The sequence below is a fragment of the Haliotis asinina genome, chromosome 14, assembly GCF_037392515.1.
Source record: "Haliotis asinina isolate JCU_RB_2024 chromosome 14, JCU_Hal_asi_v2, whole genome shotgun sequence".
Lineage (NCBI taxonomy): Eukaryota > Metazoa > Mollusca > Gastropoda > Lepetellida > Haliotidae > Haliotis > Haliotis asinina.
In genome coordinates, this window is record NC_090293.1 from 42277621 (window position 1) to 42301695 (window position 24075).

Here is a 24075-nt window from a genome sequence, read left to right on the forward strand (position 1 = left end):
TGAATACATTAATAAGAGCAATACATCTTAAGTAGTTCAGTACGGTTGATGCCGGTTTATGCCATCCGGTTCCGGCCGAGAAGATCATGGGTACGTGTCATCAAAATGAAGGCACGATTTGACGTCAATTTGGAAAAAAATAGTAAGTCCAGATATTCGTTGGGTATTAATCTTCGTGGGTTGGGATTCTCTAGTATGCTTCTGAAATACACCATATGCGATCTTTTGCGCAAGAAGAAACAAACAGCACATATTCGTAGAATAGATTTATTGAAAACATAACAGTTGATAATTACCAAACGAAATGTATACATTGACATAAATTAAAATCACAGTGACAACGATTGCTATGTACATGTATTTCATGAAGAAGGAGGGAAGGAAACTGTGAGAAAACTGAAAAGGTGAAGGTTACTTTGCTCTGCGGGATAGCTGGTGACCTCAGAGATTCACTTCCTGCTTTGGGGACCACACAGCCGACGGGGAAAGAGTCACTGCTTTCATTTTCATGTTTTCTTATGTATGATCGTTGACAAAATTTCCCATGTTTTAACTCAGCTTACTCACTCTGAATAAAAGGTTCTTCTAAAAATTGCAAATACGTTGACTTTCATAATCTCTTGCTTTAGAGTGACAATCAAAATGACATTTTCTTTTTCTTCTTAATACGTCCAAAATAGAATATTACCACTTTTAATAAACTAGATCACATTCTTTCATTTTGATAGGGAGTAAACATGAACGATAGCGTTTGTTTACTTTGATAGATCTATTCAAGTAAATTATCGATTGTGTTGATAATAAGTGACAGTTTTGATATGGAAGGTTAAGGAAATATTTATAACACTTTCCATGGTCTGATATTCACATAGTACAATGCTGTCACAATCCACCATGAAGGATAAGGGACACTGACTAATACATAGCATATGTACAATGTACAACTGTTTGTAGCAGTAGTGATGTGGTGAAGAAAAGAGAAGTAAACATTTCACCAATGATAAAAGGACGTGCAAACAGAATTAACATGCAAGCAAGATGTACAGCCACTGGGTATCTTACACAGCATATAGAACTGCAATATCAAGATAAACACATTATCATCATATACACAATACAAGTTGTATTTATTACACCAGCTACTCACAGCAACATACATACACGCTATACTTACATCCCTGATGTAGAGTAAAATATAGATTACAACAGACTTCAATCAAGGCAAAATTGTAGTTTAATAGCTTCTTGTGACAAGAGTATCTCTGCCAAGAACTAGAGGAACATTGAGGTGACATTCAATATCAGAAAAGCTCTCGATGACTGATTAAAGAGTACTTATTACTGCAAGAACTGTTGCTGTACAATTGAAACGTTACAGTTTTAGACCTAGCTTACAAAATGAGATCACAACATCAAGGGATCCTTGTGCAAGAGGCAGCTTAATGAAGCCTGTCAACAGCAATTTCATGGAACTGAACTGCTGATTATCCATGACTGGTCGTGGAATGTAAAATCAGATTAGTTCAATAAGTTCATTCAATTCCAAGAGAATTAAGCTTTAAGCCATTTGAAGCATATTTTATCTGGATCCCAGCATGACAATGGAGTACTGCAAGAGGAGGGAAGGGACACCACTTTGGAGAAGCCCAGGAGCACCGGATGCTGATGAACGGGGATCATGATCTGTTTGAATCAGCAGATCCCCGCATCACTAAGAACCATAATTCTCCTGCCAACCTAATCTTGAGTCTGTGGAATATCAGAGAACAAAATACCAATTACGATATGGGAAGCTGTGACACGTGATCCTCCATCCTATTAAGTCTCTGATGGACCAAGATTTAATCTTGCTGAATCAGCAGATCCTCACCACACTAAGAAACGTAACTAGTCTGCTAACTTTGTGCCAGTCAGTAAACAATCCAGTTTTGTAACTGAGGTCATAAAGAGTTATAAATAACTGAGACTGTGCAAAGCTCATATCACAAAGAACCATGACATCAGGGAGCCAAGACGGCCAATATTCAGTTACCTTATACCCAGCATCTGATGAACGGCTGGGTCAGGGTATGCTATGGCACATCGTCTTTTAGGTCAGACCAATTTTATTTCTTGTTTCAAGGGTGATCCGATGGTAAAGATGTAAAGATGCAAGAATATTTTAGTTTTTTGGGGGGTCCCATGTATACTTCGCAAATTGCTAAAAATAAAATACTTTTTGTATTTGAAGAGGGAATTACTTTCACTTGGGATTGTTTATAATTTTTTCACCCCTGTCCTTAGGTTTTCTAAGGACAAAAATCCATAAAACAAGATGTACAAAAGGTCTGGCCTTACCAAAACAATTCAAAAGTTACTGAAACACTGTAAACACATGTTCCAAACATAACAGCAATGATTGCTGCTTGCTGCAGTGTAAGTCACCAAAATACATGGCCAGACCATCTAACTGAGACATCATATTAGAAATTGGAAAGAAATTTTGATATTAAGAATGACAGTCTTATTGCACAACTATTACTGATCACAGACACCACAGACTGAACAACAGGAATAAACAACAATTATGAAAATACACATTCCGGAAATGATTGGTAATAGTTTACAACCAACTACATGGGCTAGAGATATTGCAGATTAATATGATTTGCTTGATCCTCAAATTTTTAAAAGTGTACACATGAAGTTCAAATAATGGACATAAAAATATTTTCCAAATGATTTAAATCAAGAATTTTTAGAACTCTTCACATAGATATAAAAATCAGCAAAAATTCAGCAGTAGCCGGTAAAAGGAATGAGTAATCTGAAAAATATGGTTTGATTTGCAAGACAAAGCATGAAACTTACTCAAGAGTTTTGATAATTCAAAAAGTGGAAATCTTCAAGACTGCATTCCAAACCTACAATGTTAGTGCACAGAATGTCACCACAAATCATATAAAACTATTTAGATAATCATTTCTGACATTTGGAAATGTCAATTGTTAAGATATACAATCTATTTCTTGAAGAAAATATTTAGTTCACACATGCACAAAAGGGATCCAAGATAATTTCATAAATGACATGTTTCATGATTATGTATCAAGACAATAGAAAAGTCATGTGAATATATGGCTATGATACCTGTCATATCCCAGCAACCAGAATAGGAATCCAAGTATTCCAAAGTTACCATGGTGATAGGTGCTAACTAGACAAAACAAGGCCAAAACACCAGATAAACCGATGGAAAGAAATATGGCAACACATAGAAACAAAGCAGAACACAAAACACTTGATTGAAAACAATTGTGTCCAAGAAATTATAACCAATGTAAGGCAACATACCAAACATCATATCAATCATGATTTTATTCATATCTGTTCCCTTACAAAATTTCTTCAGTATATTGTCTATTTACCAAATACAAGTGATAATTCATCAAGTTCAACTTGTTCTCTGGATCAACCAATAACACTAATGTAAAATCCTTATATCTACAAAGCCCTTAACCATTTCAAAACACAACAGGATTTTGAAATAATGACAATTGGCTTACTTCATAGTTAACTTATATTTCTTTCTTACTAACCACAGTTTACTAAACACATCTCTCAAGGAATAAATGTGTGTCATCAATGCTTTCATATCTTAACCAGCAACCTTATAAATGTTGTGACATGAAAATAATTCAATGGGTCAGAACTCAGAAGTTTTACTTGCCTGATAAAGACAAAATGCTCTTTTAATGTCAAAATGCTCAAATTGAGACATTTGTACTTGGACACAGGCTAGTTGGCTAGTGGTAACTTTTGACCCTGGTATCCATAAACCAAAAGTGTATGACAAAGTGCTTGACAAAGCTTAACTATAATTTTAGAGAAAAAAAATGTCCTGAAGGCTTTTTCACTAACAAACTGTTTTGATTAAAAAGCTGTAGCTGGAGAACTTCTAAGAGTGAAAATGTTGAGGTGATGACCTCAGTGGTTCCTGCTGTTCTTGTTCCTGTACTAGTAGGCGTCACGGTTTGTCACACTGGTCATGTCACTATGTCTGTAAACAAACAAGGACTCTTAATAAACAAATGAGTTAGAACAATGTCACACACTGATTGAAAATAGTACAGTCTTAAAATATTAATTGTATTAACAAAAAGCTATTGAACATGATCGCAAACATTAGCATTTCTTATGTCTATTTCTCCCAATATCAGCAAATAATTTTTAAAAACATAAACAGATAATATAGGATAACTGTTTCACAAACAATATTATCAATATTCTAACTTTTTCATGATAAATATTATAATAGCATTATCTTATTCCATGATATCCGATATTACAATATGAAGATACATACTGAATCTTGGATGGTGATTATAAATAAACACAAAGGGCAAAAGAAGAAAATGTAAACCGAAAAGAATAAATATGAAAACGAATTCAAACCTATGAATAACCATCAGCTACCTGAACCACTGGTTGTGAAGCTTGACGTGATCAGATATATTTCTCTACTTTTACATGACATGACTGTCATGGCATATTGCATGTCATGGCATGTGTCATGCAATCATATTTTTAGCATTCTAACATAGCAATTTCTGTTACACATTTCTAAAGTTTGTTTGACTTTCAGCCTGATGGATGATCATATTTGTACAGGCAAGAAATGGTCAATCTATTTGTATGTGATGCAAATGGTGCACATTTTTTTTTTCACTCATTTAATTAAGATGGCATCATGTCTATGTAATATGCAAGGGATGTCCAAAGCATTTACTGCTCACATGTAAGTGATCAAACTGACGCTGCTTACAGGCAAATTTGGATTCTCACAATCAGAAGATCCTGGAAACTAAGGGACACGACTCTGCAATTCACCCTCAGTCGGCTCTGACAAATTATCGGTTTGATACCAGTCTTTACTTCCAAACAATACAGATAGGCCAGTAAGTTTTTATTTTTCAGGTTGACCTTTCTCAGTGTTGTAGATATGAATAACAAATAAACTGATTTTGAAGGCTGATTGTCAACAGAAATAAACCCTGGTAATAAAATGTTTTTGTTTTTTTGACAGTTTAGGTGACAAATTTCTAAAAATACGCAATACGAACAAGCAATTTAATCTTGGAAATATGAAAAAATGGTGAAATCTATTCATTCGATCAATTCACATTGCATGAAGCTATTTTCGGCATGCACATGACAAGCAATATATTGATCACACAAACACTAAGCGTCCATGTTGATAAAAGGGGAGCTAGGCATAGAACAAAATGATACACCCAGGTAAAAATACCAAATTTACCAAAGTGAATGAACATGATGAATGAACATTCATTGTCCAAACATTGTGTCTGAAATATAAAGACATATCTGGCTGACTTTCGTCTAGAGAGATGGGGGATAACTCTCTTTACCACAGCAAATGAAGACACTTAGTTAATGAAGATCAGGACATTTTACACTTCCAAACGACTCTCTTCGATATGGAAATCAATTAATTAATTTAAATGAACATATTGTCATCCTTATCAAAATACTACAAGTAATTTAGACAATAAAACAATTCTGATAAAATAACTGAGTGTTCTCAATAAAAAATGTGAAACATCTATTACAAATTTAGGGATTAATAATTATGATTTATATGTTTTGCTTAGGTATTAAATGGATGCATAAACAAAAATGAAATTGAAAGGATAAAAGGACAAAAATGAAGACGACGTTTGGGTAAAATATTCTGATTTGCACGTAAGCTTCTGCTAGATGCCTTCCCATGCCAAGGAGCTTGTTCTGCAGCTACTTCTTCTATAGGTCCCTGTGTAACATGCTTTCAACTGTCTGCTACGTTCCATCCTACAGGATCTCTAACATACAGCCCTACATGAGGTCACAGACTGCCAGTCACATCAGCAAATGTGTATGGTTCTACCATCACAGGACCAAGATGACATATATATATAATATTGAACTTAACACAGATATAGCAAAAGAAACATTCATGCAAAAACCAAATTCTGAGATTTGTCTGTGAGTTACTACTGATATAAAGTATAGCATAAAAGACTGAGGCAGGTCTCTATGGGGCACTGGATTATATGCTCGGTTAATGCTGTCATTCACATGCACAGATGATGAAGATGCATAGTCCTATGTTGATGTAACAGGCTTGTCCATGAGACAGAGAAGATAACGCTGACACATATGAATAATGAGGAAGTCCCAGTTTAATCGTAACAGAACCCCCTCCCCGCTCCCAAATCATAATACAACGTCATCTTCTATTTTTACATGAAAAGACATACAACTGATAATTGTCATAGCAGTTCATCAGGATAGGTAGTCCAATGTATTTATAAAATGTTATCAATGTGGGTTACTTAGTATAATGTAGAACGCATTTGAATTGCACTGTTAAACACACAAGTATTAAAAAATATGGAATTTCCACATCTGCAAGAATGAATGTAGAATTATAGAACACTGCTGCAATGAATATATTATTTAATGACCATCTCCTTATTTTCTTTCACAGCTTTTTACTGATGTTATACCATACCTTCTTTCCACTGTGACACCGAAAAAGCTATATCTACAATTTAGATAGTTTTACTGTACACACTAAATGGAAATGGCTGGGTAGTGCCTATCAGTGTGAGAGTTGCTACATCTGCCATGGCAGCCATATTGAGAATCTAATTTGAATTAAGCAAGTTGAACTGAGATCACTGATAAAAATAATCTTGTGATGCATCATCTTAATTTTTGATTCTTCACACACCACCACAGACAAGAGGGCCAAGACAGTACTCACTTGACTTTTAGTGAGGTGAGTTAAGAAACACAACTGCCAAACTGTTCAAAATACTTTAGAATTCTACATTTGCACTTGCATACATGCTCAAATCAGAATTCTCCCTATGATCTGATCAACATACAAGTACCGAGTTTCTGACTAGTCTTAAACCTCATTTTGGAGAAGCCTCCTTCCATTTATACCCACTAGTCTGAACTAATGCAGCAACAAAGTGAAATACAGCATTACCTCTTATAAGCACTAGATCTCTAATAAACGCCAAGTACTTTCTAAATAAATGTACTTTCTCTTGATCCCAAAATAGATTTATTAAGGAATGGTCCCTAACTCGGATGCAATGCTTACTAACAATTAATTACAGTACATCAAGTAAATGCAATAAGCACCGGGTCTCCGATAAGCACCAGGCTTCTTATAAGCACTGGATCTGTGACTGATGCCAAAAAGGCGTCAAAGCTCATATTATTCGAAATACGGTACAAGGAAAGAATCTGAACACTGAAAGCACTTTTTATGTTATGCCTCAGTCAATGACAATGAAGCCAAATCTAGCAAAGACGCTGCAGACACTTTAGATGAAGCAACTGTCACTTTCGAAAAGCAATTTCTTCAAAATTTGTTTTGTATATCCTTATCTCAAAAGGCAAAAATTCTTACTTAAAGGAATATTTCATTGCTTTCCTTACATAGCATATCGTTTAGCTTACATGCTATATTAGGAAATTAGTGACTATCACTTCCAAAAAATGTCACTAATTACGAAAAAGGCACAAGAAAACAACACAATACAGAAAAAGGTGACCTAGTGTTTCCTCAGGCAAAGTTCTGTCATGAAAACACTCCCTTAAATATATAACTCTGTATCTTTTAGTACACCCCTCATCCCCTAAAACAACTGGAACTGAAAGTCTTCCATCTTCAGAAATTAAAGGCACAATGTCACACTTTTTTGACAATATTTTGGTCTATAATATATATAGGGCATAAGCACTCACTTTAGCTTCGTATTGATACAATAAAAGACTTATTATCCCTTATTATCCGGCTTGTCTGCGATCAATAATTGAAATTTCAAAGCATTCCAAGGGACACAACTCTATGGGTTTCGCTTAAAATCAAGTTGCATTAATTCACTCAAACTCTCTAAACTCATATTGCAATCTTAATACGTAATATTTTTCGAAATAAACTATGTGGTAGCTTTGCTGGGGGCTGATAGTATTGATGAGAGAAATGCATTATTGAATTTTAGAGGAGCTTGGCATGAAAGTGTGCCTTTGAGCTTACAGGCTGAAAATGAAGAGTGTGACCACCAGTACCAGATACTAAACACTATGAAACACTAAAGGCTAGTCATGTGGATGGTCAGTTAAGACCTACAACCGTAACCAATGGAAGCGGGACCTGGCAAGTCATGCACTAAGGTCAAGGTGTGGTGTTGTAGCAGACAGTTGTAGCAGACAGTTGCAAGCGGCATGTTACACATCCCAGTAAAACTTAAAGGATGCCACGGAATTCGTGTACACAGCTACCGAAATACTTCAGGTGCTCCTTGCTTCCTCACAGATTTTGAAAGAGGGTTGGCAAACCTACTTGTAAACAGCTTCGTTAATATCAGCATCGCAACACTGCGTAACCATGGTAACAATTACCACATTGTTGTCATAGTTTCATTGAATACAACATAGCTCTTGCATATTCATAAAATGTTCAGTTTCAAATTATATCTATCAGGAATTTCTTAATGTGAACTCTTTGACAGAATTTGAAAATATAAAACACCTAAGGCAATGTTTCACCCATATTCAAATAAAGTATACTTAAACAGGAATTACTCCAGAAATATATCCATGACTACTATATATAGTCACAAAAAAATTATTTTTAAACTCACTTGAATGGAATATTTAAATATCCCAATTTTTAAAAAATGAAATTTCACTTTCTTAGGATTCCTCAAAGAGTTCTTTGAAATATACGTATCTCAAAAGTTATTCAGTAACGATGAAATTAACAATAATCATAATAAGAAGCAGATTTATAATAACAAAACATACAACAGATCTTTCAAAATCTGTATTTTGAAGCAGTTGCCAGCAAATAAAGCTATTTCAGTAGCTGAATTCATACTGGTACCTATTGCAAATGAAATATCTTGTCTTTTTCTTCAAGAAAAGGGGAAAAGAAAAAGAAAAATATGAATGAGTATATCGTCATATCAAACAAGACAAATATCACTGCCACTGCATAAAATAATATGCAATCGACAATGTCCATTAAATTTTGGTGATGTTACATGTAATATAAAATGTTTAAATGTGCAAAACATGAATTATGAGTGTGCTTTGTCATTATTAGAGGTAATACCAATAAATGTTGAGAAATGATTCTTCTGTTAATTAAGAAACATTAGAGAGATATATATAAAAATTATTATATGAGTTATACCACTCAGACATTGATCAAAGGGCAGTAGGTCTGTATTGACGTTAATTTTGACAAGCTGTCAACATCAAATACCCATATATCTTTTCACAAAAATCCATAAAATCTTCATTCCATTATTACTATTAAACAAAATCTATCAGTATGTACACTACTGAAAAAAAATAAGGGAACAATTGAATTTGAATGCTGACATGTGCATACATTACTGAGGTGTTTCATTTGAAAGCAACATTTGTCACAATGAAATTTCACATCATGCATGCACAGCATGTAAACAGCACACTAAAGTCAACGTATGCAACTAACATACTAACTGAGCTAAACATGCTGAAGACTGTATTTGTCGTGAGTGAGTTTAGCTTTACACCACACTCAGCAATATTCAAGCAGTATGGCTGCAATCTGTAAATAATCGAGTCTGGGCCAGACAATCCAGTGATTAACAGAATGAATATTGATCTGCGCAACTAGAATACGATGACATGTGCTAACCAAGTCATTCAGTCTGACCATCCAATCCCTTAAGTTGTCTCTTACAACAAGCATGGGTTAGTGAAGGTCAGTTCCAACCAAAATCTTCACAGGTATGATTTGTGGGTACATGAACAGCAGGGGGACATCAATATCCCACTTTGCCGGAATGGTTGTCACATCAAACAGTGTGATAAACAACTATGGGGAAAAATATTGTCACAAGTTAATAAACAGTATGTCCATATGGCATCATGCCTGTACTGCAAGACATGGTGGACATTGATCTATACGACTGAAACTGATTTTACAGATATTTACTGTGATTACACCATCATTTCAAGAGTTCCCTTATTTCATCTCAGTAGCGTATCATTTCATATTTTAATAATCATCTGTTTAATAACATGAAAGACATGACATAATGGGTTCCAAAGAACAGCTGGAAAGTTTACTTTTTATTAAAGTTTGAAGTAAGTGAATGCTAGAAGGATACAATCTGTATTAAATAAGTTTAGGAGACTGTGCCCAAGACCCAAATGAATACTGAATTGAATTGATTTGATGTTTAGCATCATTAATCATTATTAAATTGCAGAGTCTTAAAGATATTTGAAGATATTAGTATTATGATATATACACCATAAATCCAATGTATGTGTCAGGTCATGCATGGTGGGTTACCATGGTTACATGGGGGACGTCAGACGGTGTTGCTAGGGAAACACATGCATACCTCCATCCTACCTGTCAGCCATGTTAGACTGCCATGTTAACAAAGCAGTCATGCCACAAGTGAGCTAAGGCAGAACTAAGGCTACGTTAAATACTGAAGCTATTCTTTCAACCACTAGGCGAACTCAATGCCCATGTGTTGTTTTGGAAATCACAAGGATACTAATCAATAACACAGCTGTGTAATACAGCCATGGACATGTCAAGCCATCTGCTAATATTATGACCAGTATCCCATGCCAGCCAGGTGTGACCACTGACCAATTCACCTGACAACCTATAATCCATTAGGTCAGCCCCTATGACAAGTATAGATTTCAGTCAAAACATGATCTGGTTCCAAAGGTGGTACATCAGTCATGGCAGAATCAACCTCGGAATGATCCTCAGCAACATGTTTGTCATAAGAGGTGACATTGTGGATTGGGTGGTCAGAACTGGTCACTGCACCATGGCCATAGTGACAATATCATTCACTGGATCGCCTGGTCCATACAACACTTTTTACCTTGAATGTCACATAGCTATTAGATTATTATGCATAAAACACAAACAAACAATACAAATATTATGGAACCCAAATCCTGAAATATAAGCAATGATTTTCAAGTTTTATCAACAGACACTTCTAATCAATGAAAGACAACAGGTACTTGTTAGAGCTCACCCAATAGTGATTTGGTAAATTCAGACTTTGTGTTAAGGTACGTCAAACGTAGGTGCAAAATGTTTCAACAGCAAACAAAACTGTAATACTATGAACACTTTGAAGTAAACAGCACAGCAAGTCAACATTTAGTTAGTAGGAAACAAATAAACACCATATATCCTTACCACCATGACACTAGATGACTACCAGGCATTGAATCGGCTGTTACATAAAACACACAGTCACTTGTAGGACAACAACTCCATGATTTGCAGACAAACTCAGCCATGTCGCAACTACAAACTCACGCTTAAAACTGAATGAATAAAACTATTGAGAGTGAGATGCAGTGATTTTGTGACAATAGACAGGTGCTTCATTTCTCTTAAGACTTTAGCAGTTTAGAAACTATGTTGTCTTAAATTTCTGTCTCATACAACTGAGAAAGAGGAATAATATAGTACAAAGAGTAAATTTACATCCATTTTATCTGATAGCACTTATGGACTATGACTGTTATTATATATAAAGGTATATTATCCAACAAAACACTAAAAAAAATCCAAGAAACATGATAGGTCTTCCATTAAATTTAAATGCTCTCTCATTACAAGAAAACAACAATAATTCAACATGACAAAAAAATCAACAATTTGGGCTCTGATTCACAAAGTGATTTTAGCACTAAGATGATCCCAGCTACCATACTTTAACATAGGCATGATAGGCCTATGACAGTCATATGGACAGTGCTAATACTGCTTTGTGGAACTGGCTCCTGGGTTAGTACAAACATAACCTTAACTCTGCTTAGTGGAACGGTTCCATGAGCATGGGACTTATCAAGTATTCGTCACAACTGTTCAGGAAGTCTGAAACATAGGTTAGCATCCTGTATTTCAGAATCAGGAGGGGGCGGTGGCCAAAAGCGTTGTTTACTCCAGGCAGGTTGCAGCATCAATACATTCACACGCCAACTGAAAACAGCATCCTCCTGGCTATCAATATGTTACGTCAGTATCAGTGACATCTAGCTTTATCTATATTTGATCAGTTGAGTCACCATGGTGACAGCAAGAAAAGATGGGATACATTGGGGCCAGCTACTGTCATAACACTGTCTATTTCACTTGTCATAATGCTATTTTCCCTGTTAGTGTTACGACACTATTTCACCTTTATAACAGTTATCACACTATTTCACTTGACATAACATCACCTATTTCACCTGACTAATCTCACTGATGTAAAACTCCATTCATGCTGACATAACACCTTTACACCCAAAGTAACACAATTTAACCTGATATTATTTCTTATTTCACCAGACAGAACATTTTACGCGATAGAACCCTGTACATTTCATCTGACTCATCCCTATTTCATTTGATGTAACATTATGTCATGTGAAGCAACACGGTCTATTTTACGTGACACAACACTGTATATTTCACCTGGAATGAGACAACCTACCAACGCAGCAAACAACAACTATAGTGTAACAACCTACTGACATAGCAAATAACATTAGCGTGACAACCTACTGACACGGCAAATAACAACATTAGTGTGACAATCTACTGACATGGCAAATAATATTTGTAGCACGACAGCCTACTGACGTGAAAAACATGTGCAGCGTGACAACCTACTGACATAGCAAACAATGACTTTAGCGTGACAACCTACTGATGTGGCAAACAACAAATATAGTGTGATAACCTACTGACATAGCAAATAACAACATTAGCGTGACAACCTACTGACATGGCAAATAACATCTGTGGCATGACAGCCTACTGATGTGGCAAACAACAACTGTAGCATGACAACCTACAGACATAGCAACCAACGACTGTGGCATCACAACCTACTTACGTGGAAAACAACAACTGTAGCATAACCTGCTGACAAGGCAAACGACGACGGTAGTGTGACAGCCTACTGACATGGCAAACAACGACTGTAGCATGACAACCTGCTGACATGGCAAAAACAACGATGGTAGTGTGACAGCCTACTGACATGGCAAACAAGTACCATGGTGACTCTACTTACTTCTTGCCAAACTTGAGGTGTATGATGAGGAACACAATGCCGAGGATGATGCACAAGCTGCCCACAACGAGGTAGGCAATGCCCAGGAAGGGGTTCTTGCCACCCAACCAAGAAGTGGTGGTCAGAATGATGCTCTTCGTTCCACCAAAAGCCTCTACAGGGTATGCTGGAGACAAATAGAAATATAATGATCATTATGTTATTTATTTGTATAGCGCTTATTACCAATGTAGCACTATTCAGAAGCACTGTAAATATTACCTTGGATAACCCCAACAACCCAGCTCGAAGGTTAAGCAGCCTGTGAGTGCCTTGACGGTTAAAAGTCACATGACTTATCCCATCAGGTACCTATATTCTGCTGGGTGAACAGAGGCAGTTTGGAAAAAAACTCACTTGATGCTTGAAAAGCAAATACAGGAAACATGTAATATGGTATGCCTAAAATATGAAACCATCAGCCTGTATGACTGACTTGTATTTTCTGCCACTTTCAGCAATATTTCAGCAATATCACTACAATCAGATGCTTTTGCATGACAAACAAAAGCTTTTACCACTAGGCTACCCCACTGCCAATGTCATCTTGGGATTCACTAATGCGTGTGTGAGTGAGTGAGTCTAGCTTTACCCCACACTCAGCAATATTCCAGATATATGGAGGTTGTCTGTAAATAATCAAGTCTGGAGCAGACAATCCAGTGACTAACAACATGAGCATCGATCTACGCAACTGGGAACTGATGACATGTGTCAACCAACTCAGCGAGGCTGATCACCTGATCCTGTTAGTCACCTTTTATGGCATTAAGCATGGGTTGCTGAAGGCCTATTCGACCACGGGACCTTAACAGGTCGGGATTCACTAGTATACTCAACAATAAAACAGCATTTTCATGATGGACACATCCAACCACCTGCTAATATTATGACCAATATTCCATGACGGCCAAGTATGACAACATGTAATTGACCAATTTCACCTGACCACCCAATCCATTAAGTGAGCTCTTCTGTCAAGTATAGATTTTGGTGAATACTGATCAACTGTTAGTGCCAAAGATGTACATCACAAGTATAAGGCTGGATAAAAAATATTAAATGTTTCAAAAGTGACAGGGGCTGTAGGACTTTCTTTCCTAATTTTTGATAGGAAAAAATAGTGACGTGGGAGGAACCTACTATTATTTTTTTCTCTCAGAAATACAGCTTGGGAAGTTTAGAACATTATAATGAGTAGCAGAATCAGTCACACTCATTCTTACAGACACTCACCTTAAAGTGAACATATTGGATGATTTGGGTATGGCCAAATCAAAACCGTTCCTTTCAAATGACAATAAAAAATTGTTACACGCACAAATAAAAGTGATGTGCCAATGCCCGAGAAACATTTCATGTTTTTCATTTAGCCTAACTATCTACTTTCAGAATGCTCAGTAACATATGCTTATCATTAGAGGTGACTTTGTGGATTGGATGGTCAGAACTGGTCATTGCATAATGGTGACAATAATATCATATCATTATATCATTCACTGGATTAACTACATATGTCAGGTCGCCTTTGGCACAACTTTGACTGGATATGACTTAAAAAAATTGTTTTCATAATCACATGAAAGTCACGACAGAAAAAGAACATGACAATTGAATTGTGCAAACCGTAAGTGATGGTGATCTCATAGTCCCCAGCAGGAAGTCCCCCGCTGAATGTTCCTTTGTGGTCAATACGTCGATACAGTTTGCGGAAGGTAGGAAGGGCAGCTGTTCTCATCCACACAATCAGGTCTTCGTTCACGTACCCATTGTTACCAGAATCAGAGGTGTCAAGTTCCCACACTGGATAGCGCCAGTTTGGTGGCTTGGTGAAACCGGACCAGGCTGGAATAAGCAAACGTGACATATGAACAGAGTGTTGCATTCTTGTTTATCAGTCATGATACAACAGTTTTACAATATTAGGGTTTGCTTTTTGTCTACAATATAGATAAGAACAGTCCCCTTGGTGCCCCACCATATTTGAAAGAACAAATCATCTGGCAGCTACTTTAGGTCCAAATTGGCCTTTTTTGTACTAAGTCCAAATCGTTTCCAAGGAAATCAAGAAAAATATAAATGCCCCAAATCTGAAAACAGCAAAAGCCACCACTTTAAGATCTGATACATCTACCAAGTGTTGTAGAAAGATTTTTGTAAAATTGTGCTCCAGAAAAGAAGCTCACCCCTCCCTTTTGAGACTGTGCCCAAATTGTTTCCATGGACACCAAGAAATAAATGACAAACATCTGTAAATTGCAAACAGCACTACTTTAGGTTCTGTTTGATATATCTACCACTTTTTTATAAAAAATATTAAATAGTTTTTGAGTTATGCTCCGGAAACAAAATGATTACAGATGGCAGTTTATGCAATAGCCCAAAAACAAAGCCAGACATAATGGCTGGTAACTTTTAAATGATCCAGCCCAAAATGTGCTTAACCAGACAAGACACCAAGATTTTGTTAACTCACTCAGATGTATGGAACATCAATTTTTTTTCCTGACCATCGTACTGGCTAGCTGTAATTTGTAAATTTAGACCACCCGTCAGAAATCTAGCCAATCTCACGTGGGCGTTAATTAATACAGTGCAGATGGACAGACAGAGTCTAAAATAATTTGGCAGGGGGTATCAGGAACTAGGAAAGGCAGGGGCCATGGGCCATTTTGCACATTTGAATAAAAAATGGTCTATAAAAATTTTTATGTTTACAACTTATACAAGGGCAAAGGCCCATTCTAAATTCAGAAAATGGCTAATAATCCTCAAAATAGATTCTCTTTCCCAATCCCTGGGGTATCATTTCGGACTCTGTCAAACAAGAAGGTCTGCACATCACAATGGCCACTGATGTGAAAAAGATGTCACGTCAACTTTGGATAAACAAAAGTGCATAATTACAATTTCCCTGTTGTTGCGAAACTTGCAATGATTTCAGTCTGTTGACTCGATTCCAAATTCTATTGCCACATATACTTTGAATCTTGTAGAAACACCTACTCGTTATCGGGGTAATCAATTTATTGTATAAGTACCAACAATGACTAACACAGAAATAATTCTATAAATATTAGCTTCCACAGCTAAGCGGAAGGCAATTCAAAATCAATTAGAGGTAGTTACAGAGATGTACAACCTCTAAATGAGGAATTAGAATGAACAATAACTCACAAGCCGGGTTGCCAAACTTCACATTCTTGTCCGACACCCAAGCGATTCCGGTTCTCAACAGGGTGACATTTTCTGATGAATCATTTGATTTGTAGGACAAAGTGAACGAGTCTACAAACAAAAAAAAAAAACAGACTTGAGCATACTCAAATACAGACAACAGACATTTAGCATGGTAAGGATTCATAAACTATTGGCTTATTAAGATGCTTTGAGTAAGAGAGTAAATGTGCCTAAAAGCCACTTTCAACAGTATTTCTATAAATATGTACAGTTTCCAGAAGGATTGTTTATTATGTGGTTTGGTTGTCGCACTCAGCATTATTCCAGGTATACATTGGCAGTCTGTAAATGGTCAAGTCTGGACCAGGTGATCCAGTGATCAACATCATGAGCATCGATCTACATGATGAGAATGTGATGATATGTGTCATCCAAGTAAGCGAGCCTTGCCACCTGTCTCCGTAAGTTACCTCTTACAACAAGCATGGGTTTCTGAGGACCAATCCTAACCCAGATCTTCAAGGGTCTCTCCGGAAAGAAACTATGAATTCAAAGACGTAGCCTGATCTACTAGATTGAAAGAGTTAGCTATAGGACCACTATCAGGAGTGTCCATTCAACATTTGTCTAATGAGGGATGAGGGAGGAAAGCCCTCAGTGACGTACTTCTCAGTTACTGTCCACTTAAGTAAAAACCCACAGATAAGGTGTTGACAAACCTTGAACCATACAGTCATCAGGTTGAGCTGGGATTTGAACTTAGGCTTCTGGTGTGCCAAAGGGCCATAACTGAACAGAAGACTGTTTGACAAAACAGCCATCCTGGTACCATATCTCACAAGATAACTGTCCCAAGAGTTTACTGGTCCAAACATTTCATAACAGCCAATAACACTGAATGGATTTCTACAACAATGCCTGGGTTCTTTGTTGTCGTTTCTGATTTCCCAAATGAACAGACAGAAAATGACAAATGGACAGGGGAGGTAACTTGACAACACCTGCATCAAAATAGATGATCACAGCACTGTTTGACTCAATAATATCAATCAACAGCTCAATTATTTCAATTTCTGTACAATTTGATGGCACACAAAATAATAAATCAAGCTAACACTCTATATAAACAGGGCTAGAATTCCTGCTAAACAACTGGTCATAACAGTCTCTGAAAAAGTCCAATCAAAACAGTTTAAAGAACTTAACATCCAGTTCCCAAACATCTTGATCAACATAGACTTCAGTCAATTGTAGAATTTGCAAAACATGTACATTGCCATCATGGTCTCAACCATGTCAATAAATATTTTCCATATTCAAATTTAATGCACTTCACAAGGAAAATCGGCTTTATTCCAATACAGATTTGAATATTTCTCACCATTAAAGAGACTGTTTGCAATGGCACCGCAAGGAGCAATACCGGAACTGTTGAGAAGCCTGTATGGATCACAGTCTTGGTTCAGACTGCCAGGTGCAATGCTCTGTCCATTGAGCTGGTTGTCATCACGTGATCTGACATAGCGACGGTGATTCTGGTAGAAGTTGGTGAGGCCATAGTACATGTACACCTTGCCCTGAAGTGAGCATGGCAAGAGGACATCTTTAAATAAATGCCATATATCTACTTGTTTTGTGTTCAACTGTTGCAAACCAAAGCATGGTCTCTTTATCTCTCTTTAACTAAACCAGTAAATGCCACGTCAATAAGTCATGCTAACGAGAAATATCACTGTGTTATGATCACATCTTGGTCTGAATTGACAGTCGGTGACTGACTGGTATATTAAGAAGTGAGTATGGTTAATGGCATTTTAAATGCTACATCTGAATTTTTTTAGCTATCAATTTGTGCAGCTTATGCACATATGCTGCACCTCCTGCAAAATATATCCACTTGCATTTACCTGATCATCAGTCCAAAATTGGATTTTGACCATGTCATGAATCTCATTGTTGATGAAACAGGCAGGCATGAGAACAGCCAATTTCAATTTTGAAATTGCCACTGAATGTTATGTTCAAAACTAACTAATGCTGATCTCAAAAACGACTCAAACTGGTATGTAAGTGCAGCAAATCTGCCATCGCTGGAAAAATTCTCATGCCTGTAATTACATGTACACTTTCCAATTACTGTGATTACAGCAATATTCCGCATTGCAGGAATGCTTCTTTTCACATTATCAAGCAATGTGCAGTTTCCAAATTTTTCTAGCCATTAGGGCTAGCCATGGCTGAAAGTTACAAGGTCACAAAGTAAGTCATTAGTCTAAAATTTGAATGAAGACATCGGTTTCATCATTAAGCTACTGACATGATGTACATCTGTATCAGACCATAGTCTTGCATTCTTTAAAAGTGTATTACAAATAAACAAGTCAGAGAGAGCGATATATTCACAAAATGATCCAATGAAAATTCACAAACCAGTCAGGTGACTCTGGAGATTTATTGTCCCGACTGGATTTTTACTAGCCAAGGGCCAGCAGGCCAGTCTCTTCTGCATACTGTCGTGACGTATTGGCCCTCGTAATCAATTGCTTTCTTTATGATTCTATTCAAGTGATGATTATTGTGTCAAACAAATGGATCACGGGACCTTCAGGCATGACTGATAAAAACTGACCTCAAACTTGTTAAGTGACACTGTCCGTTTGCAGGTGCAGGTCTTGTGGTAGGCGGTGGTGTTAGGGTCACTCAGGAAGTTGGAGCATGTTTGGTTGGGCATGTCGGAGTTGTTACAGTTGGTGTAGTCAAGCACAAATTCCTGAATCTGAAACAGAATACAAATATTTCATCACATCAGGCTTCCTATCTATTCTATTAAATGTATTATTAATGGCACAAATAATGTCAGGTGTTCTCCAGAAATATCACTGAGGAGGTACAGGAAATGGACTGCTCACAATATATCTGGAAGTTACAAGTAAAAACATAAGATTTGATTTAACTCATACAGTCACTTTTTAGTGTGAAATCTATTGTAAACTTAACAATCTCTATTAATAACAATTTTCATTGAATAATAAGCCCTGCCTCAACTAAAAACATTTCGCCTTATTTCAGCATTCGAAACTGCTCGAGCTCAAGTGAAAAATTATGTGCTCCCTGACTGGAAATAATATAAATAAGTATTCAAATATCGAAATGAAATAGTGATAATGCTTATCAAGAATGGACACTAAGGTGTCAGACATAATTTCTGATGAATCAAATGTATTTGTTGCTGCCCTAATTCTGAGATGCCTAAAACTTGCTAAATCAAGAACCCTTTCTAACATTACAATGGAAGAAATGTTCAAGAAACCCAATGCATCATGGGAAAGTTTGCTAAACCGTATTAAAGATGGAGGACAGATGAGTCATGCTAGGGCCACAGCTGCCAGATGCATGTCACTAAAACAATAACCAGTATCGTATCTGCAATATTGATACCACATAACGAATCGCCACACTGATTGAAACAGTTGCTTCATCTTATGAAGGACATCACTGTAGGACATCCTTTTCAAAGAGCAATAATGAAGATGTATTATTATGAAATGATACACTAAGGAACTGTGCACCATGAGTTCTCGTCAGTTAATACATGATATTTTCTCTCATATCAAAACAGGGCAAAAAACTACTCTCGAGGACACTCAATAAACTTAATCTCTCAAATATCGCAAAATAAAATCACACTGGTGTTTCAAATTTATTCAACCTTGCTATCAACCAGTGATATATTTAGTGCCAGTAAGTTTACATGTGATTTGATACAAACACACATAACAATGACTGCGAATTAATTACGCACCTTTTCCAAGAACAAGGCACATGCTCAAAACACTCACAAACAACCTGATATTTTTTCCCTGGATAACCCAAGCTGTCAGCGAGGTGCTAGAAGGATAATAGTCATATAACTTATCCCACCAGGTACCCATTTTCTGCTGAGCGAATGGAAAGTTTGAACAAACTCAGTTGCTTGAGGTAAAACCATATGTATCTTAAGAGCCATGTTGTAGGGCTATACTTCAGTCCTATAAACAAGCTGCCATGCACGGTCATCCATCAAAATACTCTCTGCACCTTATATTACTTAACTTTAACTGATTTGTGAACGTGACCTGGGCTTTATACACAGGACCACACACCACCACATATTCAGATACAGATATATTTTGCTGTTTTGTTTCATCCTTCATATGTTATGGGATGGCACACTGACCTTTGACATGACAACCATCCTCAGGGATTAGGAAAGGACAGGGGCCATGGGCCATTAGAATGAAAAATGGCTCATTAAAATCTGTAAGTTTACAATTGACAAAAGGGCAATGACCAATTCTAAATTCACAAAATGGCCTATAATATCGAAAATGGCCCATTGTGAAAGTTCTCCTTCCCTACCCCTGCATACTGTTGCAAAACCTACAATACTCATTGGGGAGAATAAACTTTATGAGAACCAAGTGACATCTTGTACCCCTAGTCATAAAACAGATGATATTCATCAATGCTTTTTTCAGGGATTCTGAGAAAATATTTTACATTACAACACTAAATTCAAGTCATGCATAAATATTTACATTATCTGATGTTACGAGCAGGGCTACACCTAGGGGGATGAAGGCGATGCCGATGGCGAAAAACGCTGGAAGTACGGTGTTCGCTGTTAGGATCGGCTGCCATGCTGGAAGTTTCTGTTGCTTGAACTTTGTATCTGAAATCATAAAATGATAATAAAGCATTTAAGCCAGTTTCAGAGAGATGTCATGATAACACTATTAACAGACCCAGTGTTATTCCACATGTACCTTGGACCTAATTGTGTAAACACTGGTACAGAACTATAGGGATATCAATTATCATCTAATAACCAGGGGTTTACTGTATACATATTCAAAATGGACGTAAACAATTTATATTGCATGTCCAGGGGGTTGCTACAAACTTCGGAATTTCACTGTTTAATTTTTTTCATCTAAAACAGAAATCCAAATTCATATTAGACTCAAGTTTTGTTTATGCTTTGTACTCCTGGATTGTGATATTGAGAGACTCCAAGAGTCTTAACAGACTGATGAAAATTCTTGACTGTGGCCTCAATCTCTCTAGTGTTACCATGGTTACAGCAGTAACTCAGTCTCACATCATGATGAAACATAAGTATCACTGAGGAATCACACCAGTATCTTCTCTAGTAAGACTGAGAGACAAATTAGACTTAAGTCTCGTTTATGCTTCATACTCCCGAAATGTGATACTAAGAGTCTCCAGAGTAACGAAAATCCCTGACTGAGGATTCAGTCTCTCTAGTGTTACCATGGTTACTACCGTAACAGTTACACATCACGATGAAACGTAAGTATCATTGAAGAATTACACAAGTATCTTCTCTAGTGAGAAATGCATTAATCTCAAGGCTATCCTGGTGCTTGCAGTCAGTACTTGTGACACTCAGTGCCAGCTGTCAATCATCATTCATTCATACACATCTTCATCAAAACTAACCCTGATAAATGTTGATACTGCAAAATGACCAGTAAGCATGGACATGACAGAGAGCCCTTTTTGAAAAAAAAAAATCACTGACCTCAGATCTTCACATTTACCTCACGACAGCTGACCCAACAAAGGTAAACCATTCTTGTTTTTGCTGCCTGTAGATGGGATTTATTCTTAAGAAGTCAGGACAGAATCCAAATGATGTTATTTTTGCACATAATGCATAAACTGTATTAGTTTCTTCTGGCTGCTTCTTTTATCCACCAAAATTTCAATCAGTAATAAAACCTGTGAGTGTTTTCTTTACCAAATTTTCGCAATGAAACTGCAAAGTAAGGACTAAGGTCAGCTCAGTGTTTGTCTAGTAATTATGGGTAATTAAGTGAATTTACATTAAATTAATAAAAAAGCATACATATTTATGAATAACGACCTCTTGTTTCTTGCACAGAGTGATGTCTTGTTGTACAATCTTACACCGCATGTCATACTTAAGACAATCAAGCAATAAACAAGAAGGTGTCATCTATAAAAAATTTAGTAACTACTGAACTCTGATTACACAGGTGGAAGTCGTGGTGGCTGAGTGGGTTAGGCAGCTGATTTTGTGTGCTGGCGATTAGGTGCCTCACTCTGAGGGCGTGGGGTCGAATCCCAGATGGAACTCAACTCAAAATAAGTACTAGAATCTGTACTTTACCAATAAAGTGTCATCCCAAATAAAACACGTATTAAACTTCTGAACTGTTGATCAAGATTATCAAACGATTAAGTTTGGCACTGAAAAATCAATGATAGTTAATCAATTTGAATACACTGCAATTATTTTTATCAGAAGATAGTGACTATGCGTCAAATTGGAAGCAAATGTTGTGGGGCACAAATGGTCTAATATCCTACTCTTCTATATCCATAAGAAATGTATTGACTGTTTGGGTGTGTGGCCATTTTACAGGCAAGACTTCTGTCTGTATGCCCCACAAAATATTAACAGTGAGGAAAAATATCTCTTGAATATGTCTTTCAGTATGTTCAGATACAATTAAAAAGAAACATGTTAAAACTCATCCTTAACAGAAGACGAATCTGTATTCGGGTTATATGATTTGATTATAATAGGGGGTATAGGTGTGGAGGTCTTTCCTTTTCACTTTTGAGCGTAGTCCTTTCACAAAGGGATTAAGGTCTTGCTACACTTTTTGTGGTTGTTCAGAGCATTTTGCTATAATCAGTTTTGCGCTTTATCAATATACCGTGTCATATTTCTGTTGATAATTAAAAACGGGTCAGTGTGTCGATACATACTATAGACTGTCGACACCTGATCCCACCATCATGAACATTGACAACACGGCACAGACCAACACGATTCCACCCAAAAACATTATCAGATCATCAGCCATATTCCGAATGTACTCACTGCCAATACAAGGAAAAGGGTCTTTCCTTTTTCCTAGCGTCATTACCAACTGGATAATGTAGGTACATTGCGACATTACCATCAACCATAAACAAAATCAGATGACGGAAACAGAACAACCTAGATATTTGACGTCCTGCTGTAATCGATCTGACGATCGCGATGGATTCTTTTGCTACCACTTAGATCCATAATATCACATATAGCGTGCAGATGATGACAATTAAACACGATCGCTACCTTTAGGCTTTTTACTCGCTGGTTTTTCTTCGGTTGGAGATTCAGCTGAATTCGTCGCCATCGTCCAAACAGGCTAGACTGAAGCGCCACCTACAAGGGAGGCCACTCTCGCATAACGTTAAAGCTCGATCGGTTCGTCGGACGAGCACCTGCTAAATTTATTTTCTATTTCTGTCCCAGTAGCCAAAATAACTGCCCTCGTACACGTCGCAAACTAAATTTTCAGATTAAATTACCTTACATTATTTACATATACAACTTGCAATTAAACAGGTAAATAGAGACAAAGTAAAGTAGCGTATTACCCATGCCCCAACGCAAGTAGCCCCAGCCCAAGTAAATATAGAACTGCAATCCCACATTCACGATAGAAGTGTGTTCATGTATGGATTATGTATTGAAAGACAAACAAAAGCTCAGATCAGTTCTCTGAACGCGCAGTTTTTCACCACGCTATCCCACCTCGAAGTTATTTGTCGGTTATCTTCAAAACCATCTACTCTTAAAGCGCTGGATTTAGCATCTGATGTA

The 24075-nt window shown here is 36.9% G+C and overlaps 1 protein-coding gene across 2 annotated transcripts; it reads right to left on the reverse strand.

Moving 5' to 3' along the window:
- Positions 1-253: 253 nt before the first annotated feature.
- Positions 254-23641, reverse strand: LOC137260932 (cell cycle control protein 50A-like). Of its 2 annotated transcripts, XM_067798493.1 has the most exons (9): positions 23545-23641; positions 20966-21099; positions 19018-19164; positions 17770-17965; positions 16386-16496; positions 14835-15053; positions 13170-13335; positions 8945-8973; positions 254-4039 (listed from the first exon to the last, which is right to left on the reverse strand). In XM_067798493.1, the coding sequence occupies exons 1-9, from the start codon at positions 23603-23605 to the stop codon at positions 4026-4028; spliced, it is 1077 nt and encodes a 358-aa protein (XP_067654594.1). In that variant the 5' UTR covers positions 23606-23641; the 3' UTR covers positions 254-4025. The 2 variants fall into 2 exon arrangements, with proteins under 2 accessions (XP_067654594.1, XP_067654593.1); XM_067798492.1 differs by lacking the exon at positions 8945-8973.
- Positions 23642-24075: the final 434 nt, after the last annotated feature.